We start from the raw sequence: 23,849 nt of genomic DNA, 5'->3' as shown, positions 1-23,849 counted from the left end.
ATATTTCAACAAAAACATTTTAAAAATTATGAAATTCGTATGTTTGCTAAAATTGACAGTAATAACTCATTCAAAAACTCAATGACTGTTTCATAATTGCGATGTCTTTTTATTGTTCCGCTGCACACCATGGCGCAAACCATGTGTATCTGACGTAGCCAATTCTCCGGATATATAATTTCGGACAAGTGCTATAATTCTATATTTCAGATAAGGTATTTGAATTACTTAATTACGCTCAAATGTTTGTAAAATAATAATTAATGTTTTAATGTCTGTAACTTTCACGAGACAATTTAAAGTCTATTCCTCAAAATATTTACCGATCTAGACTATGAATGCCAGATTTCCCCATCTCGTCACGACAGTCCAGCTGTGGGGGTGTTTGTCCCGCTATCCATTAATGAGACAATTTATCCAGACGTTTATAAAAAAAACTTAGGTTATGTAAGTTCAGCATTAAAATGCGCTTTTCAAGCTCTGTCTGGTTAAAACTTAACATTACTAATCCCTTTATTGCCTCTTTTAACAACCCACTGCTTCCAGACGTGTGCAGCATTGTTGTGTTTGACACCTATAACCGATTTATTGGCAAATTATTGATTTTATCAGGCATTCACACCCTGGTGTTATTTTTATAGGACCCGCTAATTGCTAATGGATAGATGTGTCGTAGTATTAATATAAAAGCCAGCTTGATTGCAGGGTTGATTCGAATTGATAGTTTTTTTGATGATGAAGGAACGCTCCATAAAACTGACTAGTGAATAAAGCATGGAATCATATTAAAATGTATAAACAGTTACACTCTTGTGACGTTTAAATTAATAAAAGTAATTAATGTGAAGAAATATTGTAGTAAAGGCAGTATTGTATTACTTGTAAAATGAAACTATCATTTTCAGATACAGATAAATTTCCAATCATGTCCCGACAATCAGAAGAAGTTCTGTTAATTGTGGAGAATGTGAAGAACAAGAAGGTTGATGGCGTGCTCTACGTAATGGGAGAGAGAATTGCATGGATGCAGTCAAGCAAAAAGAGTTTCTCATACAGCCATGCATATGCAGATATCAAATGTAGGGTACAAGTTTTATTCCTACATAGATTAATATAAACAAATGCACATATGGTTTACCTGCTCTTTGTAAAAGAAGAGAACCAACAATGTAAATGTATAAAATGAATTTTATCATTGTACAAAGATATATATTCTTCTTTTTATAACTTTTTATTTCATTTAAATAAATAAGGGTTTTATCAATCATTACATTGAAATGCAGGTAGTTTTTTATTCTCCTGAATTTAACTGATATGCACTGTTCAGGGCTTTTTTCCTGTTTGTGTGAAGCAGCCTAGGCCTTCCCATTTTGTGAAAAAATGAGTCTTGAACTGTTCGAAATAGTGAAAAAAAGAGTTGTGATCTTTCTAAAATTGTGAAAATTTAAGTCGCGAACTTCTTGAAATTGTGAAAATTTGAGTCGTGAATGTTCCTAAAAATGTGAAAAACTGCAATTCTCACAGAAGGAAGAAAAGCCCTGGCACTCAGCTGGCATCAGCGTTGCTGACATTATCCCCAGTATTGTCCCCTACCGGTTTCACCGGAGGGGACTTATGGTTTGCGCTCTGTCTGTCAGTCTGTCTGTCCGTCACACTTTTCTGGATCGTGCGATAACTTTAAAAGTTCTTAATATTTTTACATGAAACTTGCAACATGGATAGATGGCAATATGGACATTATGCACGTCATTTCATTTTGTTTCTATGTCAAAAATTGTGGTTGCTATGGCAACTCCACCCCGCCCCCCCCCCCCCCCCCAAAAAAAAAAATAAGTAAAAAAAAAATCTGAAAATGGTGGAATTTCTGACAATGGTGGAGCCGGTAGGGGACCATATTGCTTGACAATAGCCTTGTTTATTCAGCCATTTGTTATATTTTCAAATCAAATTTTATCCTACAAATCAGCTTAGTATCTTATTATCATAGTTTTGGGATGTTCTTTACCATGATTCATGTTTTCCCACGTCAAAGGCGGAGGGATATAAAATGTGCATTGTTTGTCCATCCTTCCGTCAGTATGTTTTTAAATCCATCCGTTTGTCTGTCACAAAACATCTATGTCTCAGAAGACATCAACATGAACTTCATAGGTGTAAAGATATTAATAGGAGAATTGCCATGCACAAGTACCATAACCCTACATTTACTTTAATTAGAGTTATCAGGGTGCAGAATCAAAATGGTTTCAGGTATTTTAAACACTGGCTGGACAGAATGTAATCACACTGTTAAGAACTTTATTTCTGCAAATAAAAAAGTTATTGAAATACATTTATAAAAACCTTTTGTGCATATAAGAGACAGTTTTTCTAGCAAATTGTGTTGATATCTGATTAGGTATAAGAATAAATTCTTGAATATGTCTGAAATCTGTGACAAACTTTCACATTGCATGAAGCATAACCATGTACGATGAATGCAGTAGATACAGAATTTTGTTAATGCCCCCAAAGGAGGGCATATAGTGATTGCATTGTCCGTCTGTCCGTCCGTCACACTTTGCGTTTGGGTTTCAAAAAATGCTCATAACTTCTATGTCGCTTCAGATGTAACCTTTATATTTGGGATGCATGTGTATATGGACAAGGCCTTTCCATACACACACAAATTTTGACCCCTTTGGTCTTGACCTTGAACTTAGGAAATCTGCGTTTAGGTTTCGAAAAATGCTCTTAACTTCTATCAAAGCGTTTATCGGGGGCATATGTCATCCTTTGGAGATGGCTCTTGTTTTTACAAGAACACAGGCTTATTAAATACAGTAATTGTGATGTATTTCACATTGCCATTAGCAGCATAAAAATCTGTCTTTTATGCACTAGTTGAAGTTCTGAAGAAAAATTGTTTTAAAAACAATGGAAAAAAAAGCACCACTTACTGGCGTGTTTACATCCATTAATGTTTAGTTGGGAACCTCACAAAGTCACGTGATCCTTCACCCTGGTTATTGCACTTTTTTTTTTAATTTGATGTTACTTTAAAGGGCTATATCTCAGATACCATGCAAGACTTCAACATGAAACTTCATAGTTGTATTGATTATAATAAGGAGAAGTGCCATGCTTAAGAACCATTACCGTTCACGTTCTTTAGTAAGAGTTATTGTCCTTTGTAGTTTTTGTATGATGGAACTTTTTGGGGCCATATTTCAGATACACAACAAGATTTCAAGATAATACTTCATGGATGTATAGATATGAATGAGGAGAAATCCAATGCATTAAATAACACTTATTTTTGTGGGTATATGGTATATCAAGGGATTGGCACCCATCCATAAATAAATTTATTTGGCAGGGGATATCAATTCAATGAATTAACAATTTGCTTGTTAAATTTTAAAATGAAATTTTGATTTTACTGTTAATATTTTATGGATTTATCCAGCTCAAAAGATCTCCCCTGACACAAAGGAGAAGGTTCAGCTACAGTTGGTGATGCACGATGGCAGCGCAAACACATTCCAGTTCAACAACCCACGGGGCCGGGCCTCACAGGTGGAGGACCGAGACCAGGTCAAGGAATTGCTACAGCAACACCTGCCAAGGTTCAGGCGTAAACTGAGCAGCGAGTTGGAGGAAAAAAACAGGTTTGTACTTTTAGATTTTCTGTAGATATTTATCAAGGAATTGCGGTAGATATAAGTCCAGAACTGGTATGTAGGCTTTTATCAAAAACCAGGATTGGACTAACACATTTGAATTCAGAAATCGATTGGATCTATCACAGACATTTGTTTTGTTTTTACCCCAGTCATACCCTATATTATAGTTACAACTTTTAAATAATGATAGTTTGCAAAAGAAAAAGAAAGAACAGTATGTTAAAGTGTTTATGAGTACCAGAAAATGAAACAACATCATTGAGTCTGATGTTATTAAATATTCACATATGAGCCTTATTGTAAATGAAATTTAAGCCTTTGTAGTGTGCTATTTGTTCAAATGGGCATTTTTTCCTCCCAGGCTCCTTCAGGAAAATCCTGAGCTTTTCCAACTGTACAAGGATCTGGTTGTCAGTCAAGTCATTACAGCTGAAGAGTTTTGGTCCACTCAAGCACCCGTAAGATGCTGTGTTTCAAATATTGAGGCCTATATGCAGTGTACAAAAATCTGTTAAAAGCAGCTCGCCAAGTAAGGCTTCCAGCTTAAACAATCTAGTTGCTCTTGAATATTTATTTTTCAATAACAAAATTACCCTAATGCACAGATGAATCAACACATTTTTATCACATCCCTTCCAATTGCCTCTAGACAAGCATCTGCTTTTAAAATTAAGGTGCTAACTTATCTGAAAAAAAATGCTCGCCTGATCAAGCAAAATTAGTCACACAATTGAATGGGCAACTGAAATTTTGCACCCTTTATGTGTAAGAATAATGTTCCCATTTTACTTTAATTATAATTTGATCAGCCAATCAAAAAATATTTTCTTTGATGTTTGATGCGTTTGTAAACCATAGGCCTTTAACAATTAAGGCTAAAATGTAAGCATTTAACAATTAAGGCTCAAATGTAAGCAAACCCCCAACGTATGGAATCATTTCCATTGCAATATTTTAAATATTTGCAACTGAAATTTAAGATCAGCATGTAACAATAAATTCCATTTGTAGATTCTTGAAGCAAAACCTTATATAAATCTCTCTCAATAATCTCAGAAAGACTTATGTAATTGCAGTGATGCAAGTTTGTAAATGTATAAAGGAAATCTTTCAAACAGTGTGCACTGGTAATTATTTTGTTTGTGTGTATTTTGTAGAAATATGCAGCGAAGGAAAAGCAGGATAAAAATCAGACAACGGGAGTTTCTGCAGCCTTTCTGGTAATATTTTACTGATACCTTTATCAGCTTTGAAGTATAAGCAAAAATAGCGTATCATATGGAATTATTTTTATATGTAAGAACTTTGCAAATGCAGGAATCACTAATATAAGCATTATAAAATCTTTAATAAGTATCTGGGCATATCAAGTGTTAAGAGTTATAACCTATGTAATCAAAAATATGTAGCAACATGGTTAATAACTAAAAGTACTGATGAAATTATACTGAAATTTGAAAAAAGTGCGAGAAGTTTTTAAATGCCATGAATTTTGTATGAATAAGTAAGTGAAGCTGGTTCATTTACAGGCAGACATCAAACCGGAGACCGACGGCTGCAATGGCCTCAAGTACAATCTGACTGCTGATATAATTGAATCCATCTTTAGAACATATCCTATAGGTTGGTGCAATGTTTAATTGATTGTAATAAAACATGAATATTTGTTAAATTTGTCATCATTTAGACGCATACAAGTTGGCATTTATTGCCATTTTCTTAAAGGCTCATAAAAGGTGATGATCCGTAATTATCTAAATATTGTTTGCATATTTTATTTATAAAAGTTATCAAAAAAAACAATATATATATATATGCTATTTGACATTACCATAAAATAAATGAGCATTACAACTTGTTTTGAGCTCAAAATAAAGTGTCCTCAAAGTCGATTGTGTTTGCAACAATCAGTTTATTTACATCTCTGTTTACTCGGGATAGAGAAAGCGCTTCGGTGACTCCGGTCACCAAAAATATATCGTTGATTTTCAACGTTCTCCGGTATCACTCACAAAGTAGGTCTCTTCTAAATGGTTAGAACGTTTGTATTGATTAAATAAGTTACTTTCTGCTGGTAAAATGTTGTTTAAAATAGAATTTTCTTTCGGCTATTTTTAGCATATGTCTCCGCTTTTAGGCTACACACCACGAAAGTTGCAAAGTTGTAAACATTTCTTCCAATTATGAAACGGGTATATCTTCCATAATTCTTGACAATGTTGCACCTAAGCTGTGTTTTTATCATTTTTTATGCAAGAGTAACTGAAATCCGGTTAAAATTAGGCCAGTTTATATGCATAATAATTGGATTTGTCACCTTTTATGAGCCTTTAAGGTTTGTTATAGAAAATACCATAGAAGCAGAAAACTGAATTATGCTAGTCCTGGACAACTCTCGGGAATGCAATCAGCCCAAATTTCCTATGACATGCCTCATATGTTATTGTAAAATCTTTGTTGAAAAATTTAACTGGCAAGTTTAAAGAATGGATTTTTGCTAAGCATGTTAAATATATCATTATACTCCCTGATTGCAAGTAAAGGCAATGACCATGAAAGTATGTCTGTCTGCTTCTAGACATAAACTTGTTTCCCCATCCAGCCCCTCTAGGTTAGACAACTACAAAACATGAAAAACAATTTCCAGTGTTTTTTTTTCACCATTTTGGGAATGGGGCCAGGTCCCTTTGGATTGGGAAAAAATGTGGTGTTTTTAATAAAATTGGGTAATAATGCGTGTGGGTTGTTTTTGCTAAAAAAAACGTTTCAAAATTGATAATGAAAGTGTTTTCAATATTATATTAACTAAGGTTCAACATGTAAAACTGGATGGGAGATGAACTAAATGTTGAATTATTGAGATCTAAAAAAAAATTTTTTTTGTCAAACATTCATTTGAGAATTTTAAGTTCCCATTTGGGAAAAATATATACTTTATCCCATTGGGAATGGGGCCATATACTAGCCCCTCACTGTTTTGAAATTCATTTTTTTTTTTTTAAATCAAGATGATGATTTACATCAAACATCAATATTGCTTGCTTCAAAGTTTTGACACAAACATGGATGTTATCTATAAACATTCTTAACAAACCCACATCAATTGACCTTATTTGAGTTGGCAATGACCTTGGCATTTACCTCATTTTGACCTTGAATTCCAATTTCAGTGAGAAAGAAGCACACAGAGTACGTTCCCCATGAGATGACAGAGAGTGACTTCTGGACACGCTTCTTCCAGTCACACTATTTCCACCGTGACCGCATGGCCCAGTCGAGCAAAGACTTGTTCTCGGACTGTGCCAAAGAGGACGAAGAAGGTACCATGGGCTAGAATTGTAAAGTTTCTTAAGAAATCTTACCTTAAGAAATCTAACTTATGTCAAGTGTGTTTTTTGTAAAATAAGTCCTGTCTTCTTTATAAGTTACAAAAAAAGAGAGAAGAAAAACATGTATTCTTTATTTTATTAAAATGCTGTGAGATCAAACTGTCGACTTGCTTAACAAATTTAATGATTTTAAAATCATCTATACAAAACATCAAAACATGTTTGAGTACTTAAAATGTTTGTATATTGAAAGGTCCACAAATTATGATGGATAAATTGCATATATAGTAATAATCTTCTTATGAAATATTATCTGGAAGACTGTCTCATATATCAGAGATAAAATCTGAAGTGGAGAAGAAGAACACAGACCCTTTGTTGGATCTTGTGTCACACAAAGACGGCATTTTGGACCATGTGAGTACAATTATTACCGGTATATATATTTGAGGTATATTGGAGTCACTCTGTCGGTTTCTTTGTCAGTTGGTCCATCTGTCTGCATACAAGTCATACGAGTAAAATACTCCATACATGTCTCCATCAATTACATTTGACTTTGAAAACTATAATAGTATACATCACATGCTCTCACTTTATGGAGCATACTACTTCCACTTTTCTCATGGGATCCAACCAAAATGTCAAGTATGTCATCAACATATAATGTAGCCATGTTTGTGACAATTCTTTACCTTTAAATGGCATACACAATAATATTGAGAGCAGCCCCTGCAAACTTGCACATTATTTTATTCATTATGAAAAGAAATTGTATGCATTGTTATTGTAATTACATGTAATTTATTAGTTAGTATTCAATATTCAAGAACCATATTATAATATTACAAACAAAGAAGAAAATGTAATTTTGAATTTAAGCATTAAACTTTGCAAATATATTTTGATAGCTAGCTCACGCCAACATCCATTTCTCTGTGCACACACTTTACATCATTTACATGGTTTGAATAATAATCAATTTACCCAATTACCATATGGTGATGCTGTAATTTTTAGACCTTCATGAATATTCTTACTTAATAGAAAATGTTGATCACCTTATCTGTGTCATATTTGTATGTTTGTCCTGGAAATATAATGTTATCAAATACCCATTCACCAAACAAAATTACAGTTTATTTGAATGCATAATTGTTGTCTCATTTCAGATGTTGTATTATTCTTTTCAGCTTAACTCAAAGATTTGTTCGGGAAAGCAAGTTAATGTGACAAGCCTGCCTATAAATAAAGTGATATTTAGCCCGCTAATTGGCTGTATGCACAACATTTCTAACTGCACTCATATTAAAAACAAATATTCAAAATCAATTTTCCTAGTAAACATTCATATTTTATACTAAAAGTATGCTAAATTGCCACATTTTTGTTGATTCTTAAATTATTGTTACATAATATGAACTTCCTATGAATCCCACAAACTCTCTGGTTTAAATACAACAACATATTTTTTGAATAATTAGTTGATATATGGATAGAAATTTGAGAAAACATAATAAGTCCTGATCTTACTTGGTTGTATCATAGTTAATATCACTAAAATATTGTTCAAACTTTGAAAATATCCAAATAAACAAACTGCGTATTTCAGGGGTATGGCGGAGGAACGATTGACGACAAGCGTGGCTCTGTCAGTCACACAAATCTAACTATGATCCGCAGGTTCAATCACCACTCCACAATGGTCCTCAAAGCCTGTGAGAGGGCAGGGAGTCAGACTGCAAAGGGTAGGACTCGGTGTTACATACAGGGAGGATTATGATTGCAATTGCTATATGGGCTTTATGATCAGGCAATGATGGAAATCTCCAAGGGCCCAATCACAAATAACCCTAAAATAAGTAGTGGGCCCTTATTATTTTGAAAACCCAATTAAGTTCTCTGAGCAAAAATTTTGAAAGAATGAAGGCTGGCTACTATGGAAAATAGTTACTTTCTTTCCCTGGTTAGGATAGTCTGGTTGATAGTATGTTCATTTCATTTTGTGGCTTCAAGTCTTCAACAACATTTTCATCTCAACTATTCATTGAACAGTCGTTTCTGTTTTACTCATCCAAATTTTGGCATCTGCTTTATGCTCTTGTTAAGGGGTATAACATCTATATTTCACAGGTATTCAATTGAAAGCTCTGGTTAAGGGGTATAACATCTATATTTCACAGGTATTAAATTGAATGCTCTGGTTAAGGGGTATAACATCTATATTTCACAGGAATTCAATCGAATGCTCTGGTTAAGGGATATAACATCTATATTTTACAGGCATTCAATTGAATACTCTGGTTAAGGGATTTAACATCTATATTTCACAGGTATTCAATTGAATGCTGTGGTTAAGGGATTTAACATCTATATTTCACAGGTATTCAATTGAATGCTCTGGTAAAGGGGTATAACATCTATATTTCACAGGTATTCAATTGAATGCTCTGGTTAAGGGGTATAACATCTATATTTTACAAGTATTCAATTGAATGCTCTGGTTAAGGGGTATAACATCTATATTTCACAGGTATTCAATTGACTGCTCTGGTCAAGGGATATAACATCTATAATTCATAGGTATTCAATCAAATGCTCTGGTTAAGGGGTATAACATCCATATTTCACAGGTATTCAATTGAATGCTCTTGTTAAGGGGTAAAACATCCATATTTCACAGGCATTCATAACGTCTATATTTCGCAGGTATTCAATTGAATGCTCTGGTTAAGGGTTATAACATCTATATTTCACAGGTATTCAATTGAATGCTCTGGTTAAGGCGTAAAACATCTATATTTCGCTGGTATTCAATTGAATGCTCTGTTTAAGGGGTATAACATCTATATTTCGCAGGTATTCAATTGAATGCTCTGGTAAAGGGGTATAACATCTATATTTCACAGGTATTCAATTGAAACTTCACACATGTGATCAGTGTAATTGTTTGAGGTCTCTGACCAAGTTCCATTACTCTGACCTTCAAATAAGCATAATTATGCCCCTTTTGTACTTTGAAATTCCAGGTTAACATTCCCCTGCCACTACTGCATATCTCTGTATCTATCAAGGTTCAAGGCATTTATTAACATTCACTGTCCCATAGCTGCCACTGTGACCAGCTTTATGCAGGATTATGGTCCCCTTTTGTTTTGTTTAGTCATTCTGGTCCTCTTGGGTTGATTCAGTTTATAGAACTCTGAACTACGAATTCAAGAATTGCGGGTTCAATCCTGGTCCAACCACATAACTTGTCTGGGAATCGATCATTAAATCATTTCTCAGGCCATTCTCGTTCTACTTCTGATTGTTGTAAGACATTTGTTAGTTATAGGCATAAGTATGTGCATGTAGTACTGGTAAACTAGCTAGTAGCTAACCCAGTGAAAGTCAAGGAGGTAATGTTAAGAAGTTTGCTTTTTATCCCCCGCCATAGGCGGAGGGATATTGTTTTGGCGTTGTCTGTTGTCCGTCTTTCCATCCGTCCGTCTTTCTGTCCATGCGGAGCCATATCTTGGAAGTGCTTTGGCGAATTTTATTGAAACTTGGTATGAGTATATATATGGATAAGAGGATGATGCAGTGGTAAAGCGATAATATTTTTGTTTGATAGCCACCCAGAGTGAGGCAGATTCTGCTGTATCTAATGGTGGTGTTGGAGTGAATGGGGAAGTAGCTCACACAAATGGTCAGGAACCACCACAGAAAAAGGTACTATTATCTTTCTAATTTGGTGTTTAGGTTTTTTAGAAATAAATTATTATTAAATATGCAAAATAATATAAAAGTAGTTAGATGTCAGAAGTATGTAAGTGTGCACTCAGTCCAGGTACACTATGTAAGTGTGCACTCAGTCCAGGTACACTATGTAAGTGTGCACTCAGTCCAGGTACACTATGTAAGTGTGCACTCAGTCCAGGTACACTATGTAAGTGTGCACTCAGTACAGGTACACTATGTAAGTGTGCACTCAGTCCAGGTACACTATGTAAGTGTGCACTCAGTCCAGGTACACTATGTAAGTGTGCACTCAGTACAGGTACACTATGTAAGTGTGCACTCAGTACAGGTACACTATGTAAGTGTGCACTCAGTACAGGTACACTATGTAAGTGTACACTCAGTCCAGGTACACTATGTAAGTGTGCACTCAGTACAGGTACACTATGTAAGTGTGCACTCAGTACAGGTACACTATGTAAGTGTGCACTCAGTACAGGTACACTATGTAAGTGTGCACTCAGTACAGGTACACAAACTTGCCCAGAAAGTGTGGGTAGGTTAACTGACAATCTTTATACCTCTGAAATACTGATTAAACAGTGATAAATCCAAACAAAAACAGTTACAACCTGTGCCTAGTATGCCCCCCATTTGAAAATGGTTGACTGATTTGATTTATCAGTGTATGTCAGTTAATAAGTCAGTGGGTTAACAACTTTTGTTTCAGCTTTCTAACTCAAATAGTTCTGATATGATTTCTCCCAGACGTCATGAAACTCTTTGATGGCAGCCTATAAGTTCTGTAATTAGCAAAATATTGGGATGGAGTTATGACCCCTGATTTGCAAGTGAATGTAGCTGTTCTATTTTATACACTTCTGTTAACATCAACTGATCTGTTTATTTGCAAATGTTATTAAGCTTGTATACCATTTCATCTATTTTTCTCCATGGTCACATCGTGTTTTAAACAAATTATTTCTCTGTGATTCTCATTTTTTGTAACTTGTTAGGCACGAATACGAGAAAAAAATCACTACGACGACCTTGACCTTATTGAGACCCGAAAGTCTACAAACCTGAGGTTGTCTCGGATGGAACGATATCTTCATGGTCCAACCCCTGTCACGTCTATGCGGTACACCTCAAGTGAAGATTTGATATCAGCCACAAACAATGTGTCCGCTGAAATTGACTCATGGAATCCAGATCTGTCTCGGGTAATGTTCAATGTCTCTTGTTCAGACATTATCTGCCTATTCTTGGACTTAATTCAGTTACCTCCCCTGAATACTCATTGGAAATGAGTTTGGTTTAATTCGTTTTAATCATTGATCCTTATGTAAAATGTTGTGAGCATAAATCCTTTATATCTTTGCAATATTATCGGTAATACATAGAGATATGAAACAAATTAGATTAATGAATTTTTATATATGCTTTTTCAACATATTGAAGAATTACTGCAATGTAAAAAAAAAGGAAAATTAAATAAACAAACAAGTATTTCAAATAGTTGGAACAATTGAAAATTTGTTCTGTTATGGTTTTTAACTGCCAAGGGATGTGATTTTTATGTGATTCTGGGAACTATCCTTGGATTGTTTAAGAGTTCAAAATAATGTGCACAACACGTTACTGCAGGTGTTACCTGGTTCCACGGCGATATCAGTTCTGGGGGAACTCTCCCCAGGGGGCGCTCTCATGAGGGGAACCACTCAACAACAGCTCAGCCGTAAGTTAATAGTTCAGTTTATAGTTAATTTATAGTTAATATTCTGCTATAGAGAAAAAAATGCCAAATATGTTGTCTGAAGTTTAATTTTGTGTGATTTGTTGTAAAATAATACCTGAGTACTTGCATTAATGTAAATTGAACATGTAATATTTAATTGCTGTACACAATGTTGATTAGTTTTAAATCTTTTGTAGAAATGGTGCCTGAAAATATGCAACAGGAATTGAAACAGAATTACAATGCCTTATGTGAACTATTACGTCACTTCTGGGCTTGTTTTCCTGTATCTTCACAACTTTTAGAAGATAAGGTAGGCTTTTTGTTATATTTATTTTATATGGAAATTATGTAATATTTTTTATATCATATCTTTCTATAAGAAGTATCAAAAGTACTCTTGTTCCCCTCTGATTTGGATTTAAAAATCCAGGAATATGTAGACATTATGCCCTTGTTTACTACCTGTTTTGCCAATTACTAGTACTAGTTGAGACATTGCATTTTATCAATTTTATTTGAACTAGTTTAGTTCTAGTTTAAATTAAAGTTAAGATATTAGAAAAAGGTTTGAAAACCTGATTTCATTATGTAGCCATATTATTAAGCCCGTTGAAAACTGGATGTATTATAGTTTCACCTATGTCGGGCGGGCGGCGTCCAGAGCAGTGTCCGCTCTCTAATTCAAATAGTTTTAATCCGATCTTCACCAAACTTGGTCAAAAGTTGTATCTAGCTAGACAACATGTAGGTCAAGTTTGAATATGTGTCATGCCGGGTCAAAAACCAGGTCACAGGGTCACTGAGTGCATTTCAAGGATTTAGCATGGTGTGCGCTCTCTAATTATACCCGCATTACCATTGGGTAATGGGGGCTATATAGGAGTCATTATACCTCCATTACCATTGGTCATAGGGGCTATATAGGAGTCACTTTGTCGGTCTGTCTGTCTGTCGGTCTGTCCCGAAATTTCATCCGATCTCCACCAAACTTGGTCACAAGTTGTATCTAGAAGATGTCTAGGTCAGGTTTGAATATGGGTCATGCCGGGTCAAAAACTAGGTCACTGGGTCACTAAGTGCGTTTTAAACCGAAAGTTTGTCCGGACCATAACTATGTCATTTATCTTTAAATTTGAAAATGACTTGGTACATTTATTCACCATCATGGGACGGTGTGTCGTGCAAAAAAAGTACGTCGATATCTCCAAGGTCAAGGTCACACTTGGAGTTCAAAGGTCAAATGCTTGTCCGGGCCATAACTTTGTCATTTATTGTGAGATTTTAAAATCATTTGTCAAATTGGTTCACCATCATTGGACAGTGTGTGGCGCAAAAAAATAACGTCAATATCTCCAAGGTCAAGGTCACACTTTGAGTTCAAAGATCAAAAATGGCCATAAATGAGCTTGTCCGGGCCATAACTACGTCGTTCATTGTGAGATTTAAAAATCATTTGGCACATTTGTTCACCATCATTGGACGGTGTGTCGCGCCAAAGGATTACGTCGATATCTGCAATGTCAAGGTCACACTGTGAGTTCAAAGGTAAAAAATGGCCATAAATGATAGTGTCCGGCCATAACTATGTCATTCATTGTGAGATTTTAAAATTACTCGGTACATTTGTTCACAAACATTGGACAATGTGTCATGCAAAAGAATTACGACAGTATCTCCAAGGTTGAGGTCACACTTGGAGTTCAAAAGTCAAAAATGGCCATAAATGAGCTTGTCCGGGCCATAACTATGTTGTTAATTGTGAGATTTTAAAATGACTTTGTACATTAATTTTGTTCACAGTCATTGGACGGCGTGTCATTCGAAAGAATTCAAGAGTTCAAAGGTCAAAATGGCCATAAATGATAATGGCATAATAATTCTTAAAAATTGCCATAAGTAAGATTCTCTTGTTTTGTGAAGACAGCATGCAAAATAGTCTGTGTCAATGCGGCATGTGGGGGTATAAGTCACGTCTGTGACAAAACTCTCGTTGAAATTGTTTTTATCTGATCTACTACGAATTTGGTCAGAAGTTGTGTATAAATGATATCTATGTCGAGTTCAAATATGGGTCATGCCAGGTGAAAAACTAGGTCATGAGGTCACTTAGTGTATTTCATGCATTTATCATGGTTTCCGCTCTGTAATTAAAGTTGTTTTCATTTGATCTTCACCAAATGTGGTCAGAATTTGTGTCTAAATGATATCTAGGTCAAGTTCAAATATGGGTCATGCTGGGTCAAAAACTAGGTCACGGGGTCAATTACCGTAGTGCATTTCAAGGATTAAGCATGGTGTTACTGAAATAGTAATGTTATGTTTTGCTTGATTTTCAAAAAAATATCATTTTGCCACTCAAATGGTTAAGTAATCAAGTTTTTTAAACCCTTCAAACGGTCGTATATTGTGACAGTTTGGCACTATTGTTTCTTAATGTTTTTGAGTGTTGGATATTGTAATCTATTAGCACTCCTTGAGTCTGTAAATCAGAAAATGTGATTTCCCTGTTTGCAGTTAAGAAGTGTTTTGACAAAACTGGCAGTTAGTTACTAGACTTCTTTAAACTAGGATCGTATCAATTAATGATGTTTAATCTTGAACGAAGACACTTATCAATTTTGAGATCAAGAAATCAAGGCCACAGGGGAATGCTATAAATATCACATCCCTAATACTAGTAATTGCACATATTTAGAACTTTTCTAAACCCCATAGGGCTTACCTGTTTTACAATGTTTTTATCCCATTCTATATTATCAGGTTGTGAAAATGAAGTCAACTCTAGAACGATTCCACATGGCCAAATTGAACCCATTGAAAGACAAACTTCAGGAAAGTCACTACAGTATGGATGTAAGATCACATTATTGCCCTGACAAGCATATTTTACACATGAGCGGTGCTCTGTGAAAACAGGGTTTAACTCACATGTGTAAAGTGTCGTCCCAGATTAGCCTGTGCAGTCGGCACTGGCTAATCAGGGACGACACTATCAGCTTACACTAGATCTGTGCAGTCGGCACTGGCTAATCAGGGACGACACTATCAGCTTTCACTAGATCTGTGCAGTCGGCACTGGCTAATCAGGGACGACACTATCAGCTTACACTAGATCTGTGCAGTCGGCACTGGCTAATCAGGGACGACACTATCAGCTTACACTAGATCTGTGCAGTCGGCACTGGCTAATCAGGGACGACACTATCAGCTTACACTAGATCTGTGCAGTCGGCACTGGCGAATCAGGGACGACACTATCAGCTTACACTAGATCTGTGCAGTCGGCACTGGCTAATCAGGGACGACACTATCAGCTTACACTAGATCTGTGCAGTCGGCACTGGCTAATCAGGGACGACACTATCAGCTTACACTAGATCTGTGCAGTCGGCACTGGCTAATCAGGGACGACACTATCAGCTTACACTAGATCTGTGCAGTCGGCACTGGCTAATCAGGGACGACACTATCAGCTTACACTAGATCTGTGCAGTCGGCACTGGCTAATCAGGGACGACACTATCAGCTTACACTAGATCTGTGCAGTTGGCACTGGCTAATCAGGGACGACACTATCAGCTTACATTAGATTTTTGCTAGGAAGAGACTTTCTTGAAACAAAATAATATTAAAGTGGAATGTGTCTTCCCTGAGACACCTTACCCACATGTATGAAACCTCTTTTTCACAGAGCACGGTCCATATAATTTCTTATGCCTTTGTCATCTACATAAAACATGGGTTTTATCTATGAACACTGTTCACAAACCCCATCAACTGAACTTATTTTTTTCAACTTGATATTGAGCTCTTTTTGAACTTTGACATATTCAGATGGTCCTAATTTGTAAATGATATGTTTTGTCAAACATCAATACAACTTGCTACAAAGCTTTGATACTTGCATGGATGCAATTTTATACTTGACCTCATTTTGACCAAAGAATTTGAATTTATTGTGTACTAAGACTAATTAAGAAGGGCCAAACTCTTGGTAAACAAAAATTATGTGTTTCATTTAACTTCAATGAAGTTACATAGCTTTGATACTTGCCTGGGTCCTTAGGTCCTCATTCTTGGTTAGTCCAAAGTGACGCTTTTATACTTGCATGGAGGACAATATTCAAACTCTTTCAACACTCCGACATCACCTGACCTTTTATACTTGCATGGAGGACAATATTCAAACTCTATCAACACCCCTACATCACCTGACCATTCATACTTGCATGGAGGATAATATTCAAACTCTATCAACACCCCTACATCACCTGACCATTCATACTTGCATGGAGGATAATATTCAAACTCTATCAACACCCCTACATCACCTGACCTTTTATACTTGCATGGAGGATAATATACAATCTCTATCAACACCCCTACATCACCTGACCTTTTATACTTGCATGGAGGATAATATCCAAACTCTATCAACACCCCTACGTCACCTGACCTTTTATACTTGCATGGAGGACAATATTCAAACTCTATCAACACCCCTACATCACCTGACCATTCATACTTGCATGGAGGATAATATCCAAACTCTATCAACACCCCTACATCAACTGACCATTCATAATTGCATGGAGGATAATATTCACACTCTGTCAATACCCTTACATCACCTGACCTTTCATACTTGCATGGAGGATAATATCCAAACTCTATTAACACCCCTACATCGCCTGACCTTTCATACTTGCATGGAGGATAATATCCAAACTCTTATCAACACCCCTACATCACCTGACCTTTCACACTTGCATGTAGGATAATATTCAAACTCTATCAACACCCCTACATCGCCTGACCTTTCATACTTGCATGGAGGATAATATCCAAACTCTTATCAACACCCCTACATCACCTGACCTTTCATACTTGCATGGAGGATAATATCCAAACTCTATCAACACCCCTACATCACCTGACCATTCATACTTGCATGAGAGATAATATCCAAACTCTATCAACACCCCTACATCACCTGACCATTCATACTTGCATGGAGGACAATATTCAAATCTATCAATGCCCCTAAATCACCTGACCTTTTATACTTGCATGAAGGATAATATCCAAACTCTATCAACACCCCTACATCACCTGACCTTTCATACTTTAATGGAGGATAATACCCAAACTCTATCAACACCTCTATGTCATCTTACCTTATATACTTTCATGGAGGATAATATTCAAACTCTTATCAACACCCCTACATCACCTGACCTTTCATACTTGCATGGAGGATAATATCCAAACTCTATCAACACCCCTACATCGCCTGACCTTTCATACTTGCATGGAGGATAATATCCAAACTCTTATCAACACCCCTACATCACCTGACCTTTCACACTTGCATGTAGAATAATATCCAAACTCTATCAACACCCCTACATCGCCTGACCTTTCATACTTGCATGGAGGATAATATCCAAACTCTTATCAACACCCCTACATCACCTGCCCTTTCATACTTGCATGGAGGATAATATCCAAACTCTATCAACACCCCTACATCGCCTGACCATTCATACTTGCATGAGAGATAATATCCAAACTCTATCAACACCCCTACATCACCTGACCATTCATACTTGCATGGAGGACAATATTCAAATCTATCAATGCCCCTAAATCACCTGACCTTTTATACTTGCATGAAGGATAATATTCAAACTCTATCAACACCCCAACATCACCTGACCTTTCATAATGCATGGAGGACACTATTCAAACTCTATCAACACCCCTACATCACCTGACCTTTCATACTTGCATGGAGGATAATATCCAAACTCTATCATTACCCCTACATCACCTGACCTTTCACACTTGCATGGAGGATAGTATCCAAACACTATCAACACTCCTACATCACCTGACCTTTCATACTTGCATGGAGGATAATATCCAAACTCTATCAACACCCCTACATCACCTGACCTTTCATACTTGCATGGGGGACAATATTCAAACTCTATCAACACCCCTACATCACCTGACCTTTCCTTCTTGGGTGGAGTATAATATTCAAACTCTATCAACACCCCTACATCACCTGACCATTCATACTTGCATGGAGGATAATATTCAAACTCTATCAACACCCCTACATTGCCTGACCATTCATACTTGCATGGAGGATAGTTTTCAAACTCTAGCAACACCCCTACATCACCTGGCCTTTCATACTTATGTGGAGTATAATATCCAAACTCTATCAACACCCCTGCATCACCGACCATTCATACTTGCATGGAGGACAATATTCAAACTCGATCAACACCCCTACATCACCTGACCTTTTATACTTGCATGGAGGACAATATTCAAACTCTATCAAAACCCCTACATCACCTGACCTATAATACTTGCATGGGGGATAATATTCAAACTCTATCAACACCCCTACATCACCTGACCTTTCATACTTGCATGGAGGATAATATTCAAACTCTATCAACACCCCTACATCTGACCTTTTATACTTGCATGGAGGATAATATTCAAACTCTATCAACACCCCTACATCACCTGACCTTTTATAATGTATGGAGGATAATATCCAAACTCTATCAACACCCCTACATCACCTGACCTTTTATACTTGCGTGGAGGACAATATTAAAACTCTATCAACACCCCTACATCACCTGACCTTTTATACTTGCATGGAGAATAATATTTTCATTTTGACCTTAACATTTAACAACATTTGGATTTGGACTTATTCAGAAGGTCAAGTTTCTTGGGAAACCCAAATTGACAGTTCAACTAACATCAGTTTTATTTATATTATGCTGACGCGGAGATTTTGGTGTATGAGATGCAGTTCGTTGTTTGGAAAACATGCAAAAAGCAACTCACAAAGTGTTGATTAGTTTAGTGTTTATTTTCACAAAGTATTAGGTTAAATAGCAATGATAACAATAGTCCATAGATTACACAGTTCTGACACATAGTTTAAATTGTTAAAAATTAATGGTTGATTATAATGAATGTTTTTTTATCATATTATTCTTTCATGAAATTAATTTATACCACACAGCAAATCAATAAGTGAAATGTCACTAAGTAATGCTTAATTCTATCTATCTCTTATGTTCAATATTCTTCACTTTTAAATCAAATTTCTTAACAGATGTCTAGACCAATAATGCAGCTTAACATTAATATAGCAATAGATAGTGTCAACTTTAATGATATAAAGTGCAATAAGGGTTAGGAAGTCTGGGTATTATGTATTAATATTATGTAACATAAGCTGTTATTGTTTGCTCATGTGTGGGAATGATATAACAATCTTATGTAAAATTGGCTGTAATAGTCTATAATAACAACACGACAATTAAGCAGTTAAACCATTGTGTTCTACTTTATTACTTTTAATTCAAAAATTAGTAATATTTATTAGCAGTAAAGACCATTTTGTATTATTACTTTTAAATTATAACTCAATAATATTTTAATTTTCATAACATTATTGAACATATTTGATGTGGCGTTCATAACATTTACTTAAAAGCTTTGAATCTCTATTTCAACTGTCATTCTACTCACATGACCTGACCTTATTTTGACCCTGACATTGACCTAATTTAGAACTAAGGCTTATTCAATTGGGCCAATGAATCAATACTGAGAAAGCTTCTTTTGGGGGCATCAGAATTTATTGACATAACATCTTGTTTAAGCCTTTCCCACTTACAAGCAAAGTGAAAATGGCTATATGCAAACAGCATAAAACCAGAACAGCCTGCGAGTTACTGGCAGTCTCTTCAGGTTTTATGCTGTTTGCTGCTCATCAGTATCTAAGGTTTTGAAATGATGCCTAAAAAACTTGAATATTATACGAAAGTTCTTAAATTAAAAATTTACTTTCTAAGGAATACAACATTGAAATATGCTTCTTAGTGGGAAAGGGTTAATACAGCCATATTTTATCCCTTTCTGGTGATGATTTTATGCAGTATAAAAATGAATACAGTTATATATGAGTTCCCATATGTGTTCTGGATTATCAGGGACCTATAGGTTCCTGGGATAATTAAGTTACTATAACTTTATTGTCCCCTACTGGTTTGCGCTCTGTGTGTCCGTCAGTCTGTCACACTTTTCTGGATCCTGCGAGAAGTTCTTAATATTTTTTCTTGAAACTTTGAATATGGATAGACGGCAATATGGACATTTTGCACGTCATTTTATTTTGTTCCTACGTCAAAAATTATGGTTGCTATGGCAACAAATAGACTAGAAATACTGCTGAAAATGGTGGTTTTCTGGATCCTGAGATAACTTTATAAGTTCTTCATATTTTTTCATGAAACTTGAAACATGGATAGATGGCAATATGGAGATTATGCACGTCATTTCATTTTGTTCCTACGTCAAAAATTCTGGTTGCTATGGCAACAAAAAAAATAAAAATTCTGACTGCTGGAATTTCTGATAATGGTGGAGCCGGTAGGGGACATATATTGCTTGGCAATAGTCTTGTTGATCATTTATTATTAACAGTGTTTGTCATTCTTAAATGTTATTGCTGTCCTTTTTTCAGCTGACAGCTCATATGCAAGACCTTATTCTCTCAGCATATGCAAAGTTTGAAACATGGCAGTCCAGAAAAATGGGCCGAAAGACTTGATATTGCTGAGAACTCAGATATAGTGCTACCCATATATGCAATAATGACAACCATAGTGGTTTCTAACCTGTTGTACAAACTTTGTCTTTAGATGGGACGCCACCTTTACAAGTTCATATGACATTTGTACACAACAACTGTGAATGGTATCATATTTGATACTCGTATGTTAACCTGTCACAAATGTGTTTTAACCTTTTACCACTCAGAAGCAAAGTTGAAATGTGCAAACAGTATAAAACTAGAGCAGCCTGCAAGTAACTTGCAGACTGTTCAGGTTTTATGCTGTTTGCTGCTCATCAGTATCAAAGGGTTGAAAATGAAGACTCAAAAACTTGAATCTAGTAAGAAAGGTTTTTAATTAAATTTAACTTAAGGGACTACAAATGCACCAAAATGCGTACTGAAGGGGTAAAGGGTTAAGGGTAATATTCAGAAGCGTTGAACTGTTTAGTCTTGATTTGGATATGATCAATTAATACAGAAATAGGTCAGCTAATGAACATATATTGCACAGAGTTCTTTGTATGTGAGGATGTGTACAGAGTTAGCAGTGTGGTAGACTAATGGTAGATAAAACAAACTTAGCTGTTCAAAAACTTTTTTAATTTAGCAGCTTTGATACCTAGAAAAAGAGCTTAGGGTAGTTTAATCACATGCCATAATGTTAGGAATGTTTATTTAAAAAACCTGGATAACAGCTCACTTAACCAGCTGAATTTACATTAAGCTTTCAATATCATTTTCTTTTTAGCTCACCTGAGCACAACGTGCTCATGGTGAGCTTTTGTGATCGCCTTTTGTCCGTCTTCCGTTGCGCGTTGTGCGGCGTCAACATTTGCCTTGTTAACTCTCTAGAGGCAACATTTATTGTCCAATCTTCATGAAATTTGGTCAGAAGATTGGTCCCAATGATATCTTGGATGAGTTCGAAATTGGTTACGTTTGCTTGAAAAACATGGCTGCCAAGGGGCGAGGCATTTTCCTTATATGGCTATAGTAAAATCTTGTTAACACTCTTGAGGCCACATTTATTGTCTGATCTTCATGAAATTTGGTCAGAAGATTCATCCCAATAATATCTTGGCCAAGTTCGAAAATGATGCAAGTTGGTTGAAAAACATGGCCGCCAGGGGGCGGGGCATTTTTCCTTATATGGCTATAGTATTACCTTGTTTACACTCTAGAGGCCACATTTATTTTCCGATCTTCATGAAACTTGCTCAGAAGATTTGTCCCAATCATATCTTGGATAAGTTAAAAAATGGTAACCTTTGCTTGAAAAACATGGCTGCCAAGGGGCGGGGAATTTTTCCTTATATGGCTTTATATGGCTTAAGTAAAGTCTTGTTAACACTCTAGAGGCCACATTCATTGTTCAATTTTCATGAAATTTGGTCAGAAGATTGGTCTCAATGATATCTTGGACTAGTTTGAAAATAATTATGTTTGTTTGAAAAACATTGCTTCCAAGGGGCGGGCATTTTTCCTTATATGGCTATAGTAAAATCTTGTTAACACTCTAGAGGCCACATTTACTGTCTGATCTTCATGAAACTTGGTCAGAAGATTCATCCCAATAATATCTTGGACGAGTTCAAAAATGATTTTGGTTGGTTGAAAAAAATGGCTGCCAAGCAGCGTGGCATTTTTCCTTATATGGCTATAGTAAAACGTTGTTGACACTCTAGAGCCACATTTATTTTTTGATCTTAATGAAACTTGGTCATAAGATTTGTCCCTATAATATCTTGTTATCTCAGGTGAGCGACTTTGGGCCTTTCAGGCCTTTTTATCCCCCGCCATAGTCGGAAGGATATTGTTTTGGCGTCATCCGTCAATCTGTCCTTCTGTCTTTCCGTCCGTCCGGCACTTTTGTGTCCGGAGCCATATCTTGGAAGTTCTTTGGCGGATTTCATTGAAACTTGGTATGAGTATATATATGGATAAGAGGATGATGCACGCCAAATGGCATTGTAAACAATGTGTTAATAACAGAGTTATGGCCCTTTGTATTTAAAAAAAGCTTCTTAGCTGAGTGTCAAATATAACACTTTTGTGTCCAGAAGCATATTGACGGGGGATATCAATTCAATGAATTTGCTTGTTTTCAAACTATATTGATATCTCTGCGTACTATCCTGACTTGACTCTGTGCTACATACCTTTGACCCCTGAGGGGTACAGCTGACGAATGATTGGGCTATTGATTGTGGTTGATAGAAACAGGTTATTGCATAAGCTTCAAAGTGATATGCATGATATTGGGATGAAAATGTATTTTAATGTGGGTAAAATTGATATAATTTTTTTTTCATTTTTTTTCATTTCAATGACAGCGCTGTTAAACATGAAATTAATATTTTATTAGTTAAAAAATATATAGTATGCAATGCACATTGTTAGGCAAATGATCTGATCATTTGATTACAATTTTGTTCAATTTACTAATAAAATTATGTAAAATATTGTACATTTCTTCGTGACTTTATCCAAATGTAAACCTTTAAAGTAGAACAAACAAAAATGCTTGTTATGCTGTATGATGCAATTTAAGAAGACATACTGAGTAAATGTTGTAAACATTGGTTGTGAATGTCTAGTGTAAACAAGAAATTTGTTTTGAAAAGCGTTAAAATTTCTTTTGATGTCTTTTTTTGGTTTTACATACAAAACTACAAAACAAAGATTTCTTTCTAGCAATTAATGAGAATTCTTGAACTCCAGATTGT

At 35.7% G+C, this 23,849-nt stretch overlaps 1 protein-coding gene across 1 annotated transcript; it reads left to right on the top strand.

Moving 5' to 3' along the window:
* Positions 1-27: 27 nt before the first annotated feature.
* On the top strand, positions 28-23,583 carry LOC127870608 (general transcription factor IIH subunit 1-like). Its single transcript, XM_052413109.1, has 15 exons — positions 28-215; positions 906-1,079; positions 3,449-3,650; positions 4,027-4,123; positions 4,823-4,885; positions 5,195-5,288; positions 6,836-6,985; positions 7,332-7,411; positions 8,607-8,742; positions 10,611-10,708; positions 11,734-11,940; positions 12,365-12,455; positions 12,653-12,768; positions 15,219-15,311; positions 21,031-23,583. The coding sequence occupies exons 2-15, from the start codon at positions 926-928 to the stop codon at positions 21,115-21,117; spliced, it is 1,668 nt and encodes a 555-aa protein (XP_052269069.1). The 5' UTR covers positions 28-215; positions 906-925; the 3' UTR covers positions 21,118-23,583.
* The last annotated feature ends 266 nt before the right edge of the window (positions 23,584-23,849 follow it).

The sequence above is a fragment of the Dreissena polymorpha genome, chromosome 1 (assembly GCF_020536995.1).
Source record: "Dreissena polymorpha isolate Duluth1 chromosome 1, UMN_Dpol_1.0, whole genome shotgun sequence".
NCBI classification, from domain to species: domain Eukaryota; kingdom Metazoa; phylum Mollusca; class Bivalvia; order Myida; family Dreissenidae; genus Dreissena; species Dreissena polymorpha.
This window is presented reverse-complemented; position numbering and strand designations above follow the sequence as displayed.

What these genes read in the sequence shown, in the direction of transcription:
- LOC127870608 (XM_052413109.1), top strand. Translation starts at nt 926, where the DNA reads ATGTCCCGACAATCAGAAGAAGTTCTGTTAATTGTGGAGAATGTGAAG. An exon ending in GAGTTGGAGGAAAAAAACAG is followed by an intron (nt 3,651 to 4,026) that starts GTTTGTACTTTT and finishes TTTTCCTCCCAG; the next exon opens with GCTCCTTCAGGAAAATCCTG. An exon ending in TTTGGTCCACTCAAGCACCC is followed by an intron (nt 4,124 to 4,822) that starts GTAAGATGCTGT and finishes TGTATTTTGTAG; the next exon opens with AAATATGCAGCGAAGGAAAA.